This window comes from Diceros bicornis, chromosome 24 (genome assembly GCF_020826845.1).
Source record: "Diceros bicornis minor isolate mBicDic1 chromosome 24, mDicBic1.mat.cur, whole genome shotgun sequence".
Classification (NCBI taxonomy): domain Eukaryota; kingdom Metazoa; phylum Chordata; class Mammalia; order Perissodactyla; family Rhinocerotidae; genus Diceros; species Diceros bicornis.
The window spans coordinates 35,631,444-35,644,723 of NC_080763.1; the positions used below are offsets into that span (position 1 = coordinate 35,631,444).

Below are 13,280 nucleotides of genomic sequence, written 5' to 3' on the forward strand. Positions count from 1 at the left end.
CTGAGAGGTGAGGGTAAGATGGAGTGGTGTTAGAAAGAGGGAACTTCAAAGGGCTTTAATAAGAATAAAATTCCACTGGAGTTACCATATGTCCAATCCTTCCTTTCTCAAGATCAGTTCATTAAAGAGCTGGGAGGAGAACTGCTCAAGGGAGGGGTCCTTAGCCAGTTAGGCCACGGTATACGGCCAGAATACATTCCCCGGAATCCAGCGCCTGTGGCACCATACATCTGTGAGTTCTGAACACAGATTTTAAAGTACAAAGAATCAAGATCTTCATCTTTTAGTATGTAGGAAAGGCTAACATTCGGGTGACTTTCTTCCAAAGGGATGAAAGTGAAACTGAGATTTCCTGGGAGAAAGAAGCAAGATCTGGAGCAGGGAGGAGATGGGCTTTGTTCTCATCAAAGAAGAAAAGAATGTAGGGGAAAAAAAACTAATGAGTTACTGCCAAGAGATTTAAACATGGATTATGTATCTGGTAGAGAATGAACACATTTGACGGTTTTGGCTGGCCTGCGGTGCAAACTTTTCCCATTATGATTAGGGAAGGGAGAGCTGGAGCGTCTTACCTTTCAAGTGCTCTGTTCTGCAGTAAGTGTACAGAGGAGGCTTCTTTTCAGGAAGGAGCAAAGGGAGGCTTCTTTTCAAAGGAATAATGAATGAGACAAAGCCGGAGCAATTTCTGGCCAGCACCACCTTAAGTACGTTTGCATTTTCTATGGCAGCTGCAAAATGTTTTTTTGTCCTCTGACAATTTTTGGTGCCTTGGAGTCAACAGCCTAGAATTTATAACCTTTCCATCCCAGAGTAGCCTGATGGATCTCTCAGGCTTCAAGAATGACCTGGTCCAAATAGTCAGGCTTTGTGATACCCAGAGGTACCCCAGGGCCTTGGCAGACAGATGGGGAAGGAGATGGAAGGCCAAAAACACCAACACTGCAAAATCACTAAATTATCTTGAGAGGGAAGGGATAAAGAGCAGAGCTTCTCCCTCTCCCTCCATCCGTCCCTTGCCCTGTGACAGTCAAGGGGAGGAGGGTAGCCAATTACTCCTGGCATCCCTGAGCCACTAGAGGAAAATGTTTTGCCCTCTTCTCATCATCTGTGCTATGCTTTCTAAGAGAAATCATTGATAAATATCTTTTGAATAACACTTGTACGCAGGGTTCTGTTTAAAGCACAGGGAAAGAGAATTCAAAAAGAATCCTGGTTTTCACAGATCTTAAATCTAGAGGAAACTATTGAATATAAAATATAAAAAGATACCTTAGAATGCAAAACCATACATACTAGGGCAAAACTGGTACGCAGCATGTGCCAAAAACAAGACTATACAATTATCAAAAGACAGTCTCAGTCTCAGATGGTGAGAAAGGAGAAATTAAAATGCAGCGATTTTCTGAGGCCCAGGCATAAATGCATTTGATACAGCCTTTTACTTAATTTAATGCCTACAGGACTTCTTTGAGATAGGTAATCTTATGCCACAGTAGGAATGACAAAACGGAGGCTCAGAGAGTTCGAGTAACTTGTCCAAGGTCACACAGCTAGTGAGTGGCCCAACCTGCGTGTCTTTCTGAGACTTAGTGGGATTTGCTGAGGGCCTGGAGTGATGATGGAAAGACTGCAGGAGCTGGGAAGGAACCTGGGGACTCTCCGGTCCCAGGCTGTGCCAGTAAGCGTGGGGTTCTCAAGGTCTTTGCTCCACCGTACGCGCTCTTACACAGGAGCAGCCGAGGCCCAGGGAGGCAAAAGGATGTGCTTGACGGCACCAAGGCTCATCAGAGACAGGCCCAGGATATAGCACCTTGTCTGACTTCTGGTCTACTAAAGGGCAGGATTCTGACAGGCAGGGAGGCAGTGAAGAGCTAGGGAAGCCAGCGACACACTTTGAGAGCCTGAGATCTTTTGATCTTTTTCATTTTTCTGCTTTCTTACTGTTTCTCCAGACTTGCCTCTTTCTCCTGAGGACGTCACAGCTGCTGTATCCATCCATCTGCCTGCAGGACCAGCTAGGGTCCACTCCATAGCAAGTGGAGGCGGACATAAGACTGGGCAGGGGACCTGTGGGCCTGAGAAACTCACCAAAGTCGGCCAGAACACCCCCCTCCAGTGGGGGACTCTCCTGGAAAGTCAAAAAGGGGGGAAAATTTCTATGTGCCTCAGTTTCTCTATAAGCAGAAAAGAAAAGGCGGGGACTCAATTTCCAGCTCAAAAGAATCCTAAGATAAGAAACTCTGCTCTGCTTATAGTTAAAAATATTCTTTTACTCAGAAGCCCCACAATTGCAGAGGGAAGAGGGAGAGAGAGAGAGAGACGGAGGAGAGGGAAGGAGGAGAGGGAAGGAGGAAGAGAAAGCTGTTAAATTCTTTAGTTTCTTCCTCTAAATGTGTTTTTTTCCCGTTCACTTTTATTCTTGCCAAACAGGATGGCGAGTGTGTGGCGGGGGGTGGGGGTGGGGTACCAGCTTTGTTAGAGAGATTTGGGTGGAATAAGCAAGCTGGCAAACAGACCAGGACCAAAACTTTCCATTTCGAGTAGATAAACACCCAATGAACATGTCTCAACTTGCACTATTGTGATTAAGCAACTCAATCTAAAAAGATAAGGATTAAAAACGTGTCCAAATGGTTTATGGATGTCTTCCCCAGATAACTTAAAAATCAGCAAAAGTTAACAATTAATATAGAATTTCTGATGGTTCTCACACTCTTTCTGCACCTTTCACATATACGGCAGAGTCTCAAAGAAGGTTTGACAAATAATGCTACATGAACCTTATGGGAGAAAAACAAGAGGTTAAGAATGTGATCAGAGGCTCTGGCCAAAAACATGTGATTTTACAGAACAAGGATACCAGTTTGGCTCTTCCGTGGAGATTTACACAAAGGGTGGGTGTTGCTCTCATTAATTCAGTGGATAAACAATAGGGGGAAGGTCTGCCTGATCTGATGGACAGCTTTTGGAAATGATCTTCTGCTTGGCAAAACACTGCAGTGATCATTTTATTCACACGGAAGGAAATGCAAAGAAGTGTCTCTAAAACAAGGGAGGTAATTATAGGGCATGAATCAAAAAGCTGGATGACACAGAATGAAGAGTAACTAAATCAGTCCCATCACCATCTTGAAATCTGGACTTAACAATTTCAAGAGAAGAATCTGACCTTTCACTTCTGAATAACAAAGCCATGCATATTTTCCTTAATGTTTTGTTTCCAACCTACACCGTGGGCTTGGAGAACCACAAACACCATGCTACAGAGTGATATTCCATCATTCTACTGTATAGCGGCTCAACAGATTTAGAAATAGAGCATCTCAGGAGATGGAAGGGATAACCTTGCAATTCTCCTAGCAATAATTAACTCTCTTTGAAGGATCCAGGCAGCTGGTCATCTAGTCTTGACTAGCATCCCTAGGGGTAGCTCCTTCACCCATCAACCCATTTACCCAGCTCCTGTTATGCATGTGGCACAGTGTTAGATGCTGTTCTGTTAGAGAGATCTTTCTTTAATTGAGCCCAAATCTTTCTTTCTATAACTTCTACCCATTGGACCCAAATTCCTCCTAGCTGAAGCTGATGATGGCTGGCATACTGACCTTCTGAAGGTGTTCTTCTCCAAGTTACACATTCCCAGCTCTTCAATAGTAACCATGGATCCCCCAGCTAGCCTGACCGCTTTCTTCATTATCTCAAAGTGCCCCTCCCATCGGGACAGAAAGGTCCTCGTGAGGTCTGACCCACACTGAAAGTGGGACTTACTGGCCATCACATCATTTGTTCATATACTCACCCTTTGTTATTATTACCTAAGACTACTTACAGTACCCTTTTGACCAACCTAATTCACTGCTGACATACAGTCAGCTAATCCTTCTTGCATGTTATCTTCCTCAAATCTTTTATGAATGGGTTCCAGTGTCCAATCTAATTAGATGACACCTCTACTTCTTAATCCTCCTCCTTCCTTAATCTATAAAATCCAGAGTGTAACCAGAAATTGGAGACAGAGGCTTAGACACGGCAATGGTAGGTTTTCATTTTCTATTGTGATGAGAAATTTGCCAATTTTACATGGCTGCAAAACAAAGAACACGGTGCCTGTTGTTTCACATTGTACATCATTGATTTCATGCATTTTTGACAGTTCTTTCATATTTCTAACATGTAGATCAATTTCTCCCCCCTTGGGAAGGTGAGGAGTTTGACAAATATACAGAATGCAGGTCAGCCCCACTTTGCAGACATTTCCCCCCCTCAACAACGCCTAAAATGCTCTGGTAAGGAATGTGCCAGGTGATTCTGGAGAAGCAAATTAACAGGAAGCAAATCGGCAAAGACTCCAGACCCCTACTGGGTTCATCAACACCTCAACTTTCTTCTAAGCAGGAATTTGGGACCCAGCACCTCTTTGTTATCCATTATCTCAGGAGTTAGATCAGCAGAAATTTATCAGTAGTAGATTTAAAGAGATCCTGATACTTCTGCTATTAGAGTACAAACCAGGAACTGAGGGCACCCCAAGAGTTCAGAAGATGAAAACTTAACTCCGTGCGGCTCTCTCAGCCCTGAGTTTTACTCAGCACCTGAGTAAAATAGATATAATCAGCCTGGCTGCTTAAACATTCAGCTTTTAAAGTGAGTGTGAAAACAACGAAATTGGATGGCTGGCCACAATCTTCATGTGACATGCCTAGGATATAAGTGCTCAAAGATAACAGGGACTGTTTTCCATTTAAATAAAATAATGTAGGATGGAATGAGAATGAAATGTACAATGGACAGCATACTGAAGGCAAAATGCTGAGATCAAAAATATTCTGAGACCAAGTCAGAAAATATAATAGAAGTCAACAGATAATATGATTTGATATGCAAATAAAATTATAGCCAACTAATGGATTTTTAAGCTCACACTGTAAATGAGCATTTTTTATGAGTGAACCCCTATAATTTTAAGCCTTTTCTATTATCTGTCCCCTCCAGTTTTTTAACAAAATAAAGTTTATATTTGGAAGCACTATTATTAGAAAATCTTGTCGTTCAATCCCATATCCATTCTACCACATTAATTTAGCACATCCTCCCGCATATTTGGCACAGTGAAGCTTCATATTGATTTTTATTAAATTTAATATTCTTTTAAAAATTACACTAAGCAAAAAGTTGCAGTTAAAGCATACTCTTTCAAAATATATAATACCTCACCCTTTTTAATTAAATGTACACAATAAATGTATTGAATATGAGGAGTATGTAGAAAACTATTTATGGTTTCCATCAAATATGTTGCTTTCAAGTAAATATAAGGAGTGTAATAACGATGCAACTAACCTAAATTCTCACATTCTTTCTTTGTGCTCTATTGAATTAAAACTTGCAATGACACAACAATCTAACAAAGAAAACTCCTTCAATGCAAGTTAAAACTGATTTTATTGCGGCTTTGCAGTTCTTCTGCCAACTGTTAAATGCACACCACTTTGAATAACTGGAATGAGAGATGTCTTATAAGTTAAAAAATTACTGGATGCTATCCAAGCAATGAATAAGCTATCCCTCGCTGTGCGCAAATTCAGCATTTTAGTGGGGGAATTAACATGGTTATGTTAACAAGCTTAACATTCTAAGGATTTTCTAATCTTCTAATTGTCTAAGATGACAAGTTCCCCAAATGCCTTACCTCCTCCCAAGGCAATCCCCCGTTCGCCATCACCAGTTCACTCCTTCAGCCAAAGCTTACTTACCTGGTGAGACATCATATTAATTCAAATATCTATCAACCACTCTGTACAACTTCTATATCCTTAATGGTATCACTCTGCTACCCAGGCATTTAAAAAAATATAACGAATAAGCTGAAAGCACATGAACAGGGCAGCAGGCAAGATAAAAGAAAACCTTTTGCTGAGTCAGCACTAAACTCAGCCATTTTCATCAAAACCCTCAATATCCGAAAGGCCAAAATCTTTGGAGAGGCCATTAACATATTTTTTGCAGCTCATTAAATTTCTCTGAAGAACAAAAAGAAACATAAGGGAGCTAAATGATAAGTTTAAATGTCTGGGATTTTCTTTATTTAATTAAAAAAAAAGGTGAGAGCAACAGTAACTTTTTGGAAAGGTTTTAACTCCACAAACTTTAAAGCCATCCAAAAAATAAATCTTTAGAGCTAGATCATCAAACGAAAGCTTGTGGATTTTTCTAACTTTGTACATGTTAGGCTACAATACTTGACACAAAATATACAACACATTGTCATTATTTTTAGAGTGAAGATACTTAAACAACGAATGGAAAGCACATTGAGGAGCAAAAGTCCTCTTGATCAGCGTTTATGTTCATCTTACAGCCCAATCATGGCCAACCCATCACACAGACCAGAGGCATATAAGATGCTGAGATTTCTTTGAATATACCCAGGAAGCACAAAACTACACTGGCTCGGGCTTCCAAATTAAGTATATTTTATTAATTTTCCCTTCTCTAAAAGCTGATCATCCAGGAAACTCTATAAACCATACTGTTTGATTAACTGTAAAACCTGTTCCCACCTACCATGAGAGATGATTAAAATGGCTTTTCTGTAAACTGATTTTGGATTGGTGCCTATACCGGAGAAGATATTACATACGATCCACATACATAACTTTTTAGAACAATCTGTTGTCATAAACATTGTCATGGGACGTCCGCTATTTACAGGGCATTAATCTAGTATTGTAAAGTTTAAATGCCCCCACTATAAAGTACCAAAATCACAGAAGTCAAAGTCGCCCACTGGAGAACTACGTTTATTTAACCAACAGACACAGAGAAAGGTTAGAAATGGGGAATTTCCTAAAAAGTTGGTGGGAGTATAGACTAGAATAGAGTGTAAAATCGGAAGGCAATCAGGCAATATCTATATCAAAAGCATTAAAAATACGCATATCCTTGAATGAGAAATTGCACATCTAGAAAGGAGGGGCATACGAAAGATAACCGTGAAAACAGATAATAGGACTTCTCTGAAGGGGTAGGGGCAAGAAACCCAAACATATCCTCCTTCCCTCTCTTTCCAGATCTGGAGTCTGAAGGCCACACTGGCCGAGGCTCAGAGTCCTAAAGGAAGCTGATTTGGGGTGATCAACTCAAGTTCCCTGAGCTGGGCCAGGGGGACCTTACAAAGCACAGCTGAGTGCCATTTCACAAAAATCAAGTTTCAAGTCCAAATAACAGTGCTGCCCCTCGTGTGGCTCAGCAGATCCTACAGAGAAGGAGGTGAAAGCAAGAGCTCCTGATAATCAGCTCTTCAAATGTATCCTAACGATGACAGAGACAGACACTGAAGGAGGTCGGGCAACTGCTCAGTGATGCACTGACTACTTTTTATCACACCAAAAATGACGCAGATATTTAAAAATTGATAAACTCAACCAGTCTGTATGTTGGGGACTGCTTTTTCTTTAACAGAAAAGTTACAAAGATAGCAGAGTTACCATGTACCCTATGGTACATTTGTCACAACTAAGGAACCAACATTGGAACATTACTATTAACTAAACTGCACACTTGATTCATATTTCACGAGTTCTTCCCTAATGTTCTTTTTCTGGTCCAGGAACCCATGCAGAATATTACATTACCCATTTAGTCATCACGTCTCCCTAGCCTTCTCTGGTCTGGAACAGTTTCTCAGACTTTCCTTGTTTCTGATGACCTTGACAGCTTTGAAGAGTACAGGTCAGGTATTTTGAAAAGTGTCCCCCCCTTGAGGACAAAACCATTGTCTGATGTTTTTCCCACCATTACATTGGGGTTACGGATTTAGGGGAGGAAGACCACAGAGGTGAAGTGACAACTTCATGACATCATATCAAAGGTATGTGCTGTCAACTTCACATCAAGATGAATTAGCTTTGATCACCTGGCCGAGGTAGTGTCTAGCAGGTTTTTCCACTACAAGCTTTCTTTTCCGCTCCTTCCCATACTCTAGTCTTTGAAACTAAGTCACTAAGCACAGCCACTCAGGGGATGGGGGGTTAAGCTCCAACTCCTGGAGTGGAGAATTAGCTACAAAAATGACTTGGAATTCTTCTGTATGGGAAATTTGTCTCTACTCTCATTTATTTATTTATTTATGTGATCATTTATTTATATCAGTGTGGACTCACTGATATTTATTTTATATTTTGGGTTATAAGTCAACACTATGTTATTTATTTTGTTACTCAAATTGGCCCAGCTTTGGCCACTGGAAGCAATTTCAGGTTGGCCCCCGTGTCCCTTTGCCATACCCCATCACTTTGTTTTTTGAACACTTCCTTACTTTCTGCTTCTCCATATTTTTATCAGCAAAAATGCCTAACTTAGGAAAAGTCTGTTATGGATCGAATTGTGTCCCTGTAAAATTCATGTTCAAGTCCTGGCCACCAGTATGTCAGAATGTGACCTTATTTGGGACCAGAGTCATTGGAGATGTAATTAGTGAAGATGAGGTCACACCGGAGTAGGGTAGTCCCCTAATCCAACATGACTAGTGTCCTTATAAAAAGAGGACATTTGGACACAGACAGCACACAGAGAGAACACTACGTGAAGAGGAAGGCTGAGATCGGGGTGATGCTTCTACAAACTAAGAAAAGCCAGAGACTGCCAGAAAACCCCAGAAGGTAGGTGAGAACCACGGAACAGATTCTCCCTCACAGCCTCAGAAGGAACCAACCCTGCCAACACCTTGATCTCGCACTTCTAGCCTCCAGAACTGTGAGAAAAGAAATTTCTGTTGTTGAAGTCACTCCACTGTCACTGTGTCAGGGCAGCCCTGGCAAAGGAATACAAGGGCTATTGTCACTGACCTCTGCATTGCAATTAAAAACAACTCACAAATGTGGTATCAAAAGAAGCAGGTACAGAGGAACATCCCAACAAACATGCAAAAGGGTACACTGGACAACAGAGGCACGAGTCTACGTATCGCAGCATTTAGCATCGTATTTGGATGTGAACAAGGCTTGGGGCAGTGTTTTCAGAGGTCTCATTTTCCCTGCAGTCTTCCACCACCTGCGACTCTGTTCAGAGCGCTACTTGCCAAGAACACCTGCAAGTGCTAGCAATAACCACCCATCTGGTATAATCACCATCTTCAGCATGCTAAGTACCAGCTCCGTGAGAGCCGAGCACTTCCCAGGTGCCCCGCACAGCAATCCTGCAAGGGCTGACAGGGGACGCCCCCCGTCACAGCCAACTCAGCCAGATAACGTCAAGTGGGCAGTTCTGGTCTCTATGTAATAACTTGCTTTGTCCCACTTCCATCTTCCCTAAGTCACACCAACAAGTGGCCCAATGGCTTAGGATTGAACTGAACACCACAACGTTGTAAGCTATATAATTATTGTACAGTCATCTAGTCTTTAGGACCTTTGGTACAATTTTACACACTACAGGATCCTGAAGCCAACTCTAAGCTTTCAGATGAAGGGATTACAGTCTCCAGGAAAGAGAAAGGGACTTGTTCTCAGAGGCACAACATGGAAGAGGCAGGCTAGAATCTGATACGTCATCTCACTCCACATCCAGTGACCTTTATGGGGGTGAAATCTAAGCGCCCGCATGGGTAGATTTGGAAACTTTATTTTCCCCTCAGTCAACTGGGAGCAGAGGAACTGGAGGTGACTGAAGTATTCGTTTGGAAATTATTTTCATTACAAAAGCTCTGGTTCGTCTGCATTTTTATGCCCATATTAAAAAATCAAATGAAGTCATTAAGCTTAGGCCAGCTCAGAAAGCCTCTCTCCAAGTACACATTTCTCTTGCAACCCCAGAGCTCTGCTATAATCCTTCAAATTATTAAATAATTACTGTGTTTCCCTTGGGGTCATATTTGGCAACAAAGTACTGGTTCAAATAAACCAATGATGTGACCCAGTGAATTACACTTATGTTCTCAACTTCCTAGAAGCAAAAGGATAGGAAATACTTCCGAGGTACAAACTTGGGGGGGGAGAGTGAAAGGTTTTCTGAGGGGTCTGCAGGGTGAGGGGAGTAGAATGACAAAGGAACATGAGAATCTGGGAAATATTCCAACAATCAGTGTCATCTCCTCCCCCACCAACCTTGTGGAGCAGCAAGTCTCCACTCCAATCCTAGCTCCCTTCCATTTCAGGAGTGGCTACAGCTACAAGGAGAAAACCAAGCATATGGCTCCGTCCTTCTGGACATTTCTACAGTGTTGCCTGGGCTGCTTTGGAAAACCCCATTTTTATCTCCTACAGCTATATGACCTCAAGTTGTCATTTCCAATAAAGTATGCTTCCAGTGATTTTTATGAACATAGACAAAAGCTGCTACAACCTTGTTTTTTTTTCTTCAAATCTTTCAAACCAACTGTAGTTGCTATGTAGGGTTATTTGTTTCTAAGGCAACAGCGTATATCTAAGTACTAATGGCCTGTCCTTTTGCCAGGCAACAAACAGCCTTGTGATGCAACTGCACCTGTCTCGGCTACGCGTTACTATGGAGACGCTCCAGTTGCTATGGCTACCATCACGCTAATCGCCTAGCAAAGGCAGACATACAGCAGTCTTCTCAGAGAGCCCAGCTGTTCCCTTCCGTCTCTTGCTGAAGACTGATTGTCTAGGGCCTGTGATGGAATGCTTCTCAACTGAGATGCACAAGCACTTCATTAATGCTGTTTCAGAGGATCACTTTGTGCTCCCTTCCGCAGAACAAACACCAGACTAGGGAAAGAATCCGGAAAGAAGTGGACTGTAAAACTACTGAAATCTATGAATTCATGCCATTCCTCATTGGCATAAACTGGTAGTCCAAGGATAATTTCTCTTAACTGGGTGGTTACAAGAGAAACATTTCTACACACCGAAAAATTTTTTTGTAGGATTGAGGGATGCATTTCAAACCCAAGCACTATGTAAGATAAAATCAATTTTAAAATTTGGTTTTGTGTTATGTGGCTAGTTTTTAGAATCTAACACTAATACACTTTTTTAAAAAGGGACAGTTACATATCCCGCCCCGATAATATCTTTGTAAAAATGGTACCCCTGACCTCACTGTCTCAAAACAAGTGGGCATGTGAGGAGAAATAAAAGTCTCCATTGTTCTCTGCTGTTCTTTTTGAAGAGGCAAACACCATGTAACCACAACAAAATGATCACTCAGGAGCACCGTTTCCATGGAGATGGGGAATGACAACAATTGGGTGAGTCCCTCCACAGACACCTGTAGACACTCTCTGTCAGATGATGGGAAGACAGCATCGCTTCCTTGATTCATCCCCATACTTCTATCCCAACAGACCATGACACACTGAAGTATGAAAGATGTCAACTTTTCTTGGTAAATGTTTCTACCCAGGAAGACATTATCTCACCCACCATGAAGCCTTCTGGAAACACATTCCTCCAAAGCAGCAAAAGCGGTAAGGTATGCAGGACATACAACAATGGATATGCCTCCAATAATATTTAATTTCTTTCTCATTTATCTACAGTTATTTTTAAAATCATACAGCCTATTAAATTAGTTTCAGTGCCTGTCTTGGCCAAAATAACACTTCTGTAGACAAAAAAAAAAATTAATAAGTCTGAATTGCTTACCTTTGATATGCCTGAGGAGAGGCGGGAGGTGTATTGAACACGTGTGGGTGTGGGTGATAAGGTGTCTTTTTCAAAGCCTGAATTAGATTTTGTCTATACTCTGGGTCTATGCACCACAATGACCCTTTCCCAATACTCTGCAAAGAAAAGTAAAATACAAAAGTGATTAATACAGAAATATTAAGTATTTTTCAGTAAGCAGATGTATAGTTATTATCATAGTTACTTGTTTTTAAAAACCTCTCACTTATTTGTTACGTGTTTGCCAGCCTTAAATATTGTGTATTATACTCTGACAACAGAACACCACAAAATGCACTTCAGCCTTACTCATATTAAGTTTGACAGACGAAAGAACATGTTATTACCAGGTGATGCCATACAATACTATTGTAATTTTCACATCCAAAAGACCAAAAAACTCAGATTCTTTTATTATTGTTCAGTGTCAACTTTGAAAAACATGTATTCTCTTCTAAAAATGTTTTAAATTTGTCAGATTTCAAATGTTGAAAGAAAAAGAGAGCTGAGACACCCTCAAAACCCCATCTCTACTTTAAAAATTTGAGAGTTAATGTTTTGAAACCATATTACACTGGTACCACTTTACAAAAACAGAAAAGTAAGCCACTTGTTTTTTCCTACTTACTCACAAAAGAACGATATTTAAGCTTCAAACGGAATTCTGTAATTACCTTCCCCAAGAAACAAAAGAACTCAGGCGGCAGTGGTAAACCTAAGCCAGAATCCAATATTTATTTTTTGGATTCCTCAGTTCAGAGCACTCTGCTCCAGGCCTTAAGGAGTGGAATCTTTAGAAGTCAAACTTTAAAATGCAAATTTTCTAAAACTGGTTCTAAGGAAAGAGGGTGACTTGCTCTGAGGCCCACTTTCAGTGGAAGCTTTTGGTCTGTGGATACTTTCTAAAAAAAATGTAAGTCCTTCCTCTGAGGCCCACTGGAACTGGCAGCAGGCCGACGGGTAGTCGCTGCTCTGACTTCAAGTGACCGAATGTACCCAAGCTGTTTGATAAGGTCATTTGTAAATATTTACTGATTTGGAGAGAAAAGAAGTCAAATTACACAAACCCGCGCCCACCCCCAGTGGACTCTCTTATTTCCAGAACTATTGTGCTACAGGAAGATTAGAAAGCAAACAAGAAAATTGTTTAACTATTATGGGGGGAAAGTCCAAGAAAATCCCTTAGAAGAAGAACTAAAAATAAGTTATTCCTAAAATCTTTAAAGAAGCGTTGAAAAATTTGTATTTCAGTCATCAGTTCACCAACTAGTTGACTCGCAAACTTATTCACAGAACCCATTAACATTTTTTACTATCAACAATATCAGCCAACAGTGAAACTGGAATTAACTTTTTCTGGTGCGCTGAGACAGGGAATTGCTCTAAGCCAAGGTCAGGGGCTGGGGCCTCTGATCCCCCCAGTCACCCACCCCCAGGCACAGGCCTGACCCCAAACACAGGCCCCAGTCAGGCCGACCTGCCTAAGATAAACACCAAAGTTCTAGTTTAATCATCTGGATGTTTAAAGACATGAAAGATTTCAACTTTGGAAAATACAACATCCTGATATGGCTTTTCCTTTCATGTGTACATTTTCAAGCCCCGAATAGCTCACAGGAACTGATGAGACTTTCCGAGTAAAGCGGGCAGGCC

General features: G+C 41.2%; 1 protein-coding gene across 5 annotated transcripts in view; it reads right to left on the bottom strand.

Moving 5' to 3' along the window:
- Window positions 1–13,280, bottom strand: part of FOXN3 (forkhead box N3) — a 391,966-nt gene that overhangs the window by 164,394 nt on the left and 214,292 nt on the right. For all 5 annotated transcript variants that reach the window (XM_058567521.1, XM_058567523.1, XM_058567520.1 and 2 more), the window contains one exon: window positions 11,607–11,743. In XM_058567521.1, coding sequence (XP_058423504.1) covers window positions 11,607–11,743 — 137 coding nt within the window. The remainder of the gene's footprint in view (window positions 1–11,606; window positions 11,744–13,280) is intronic.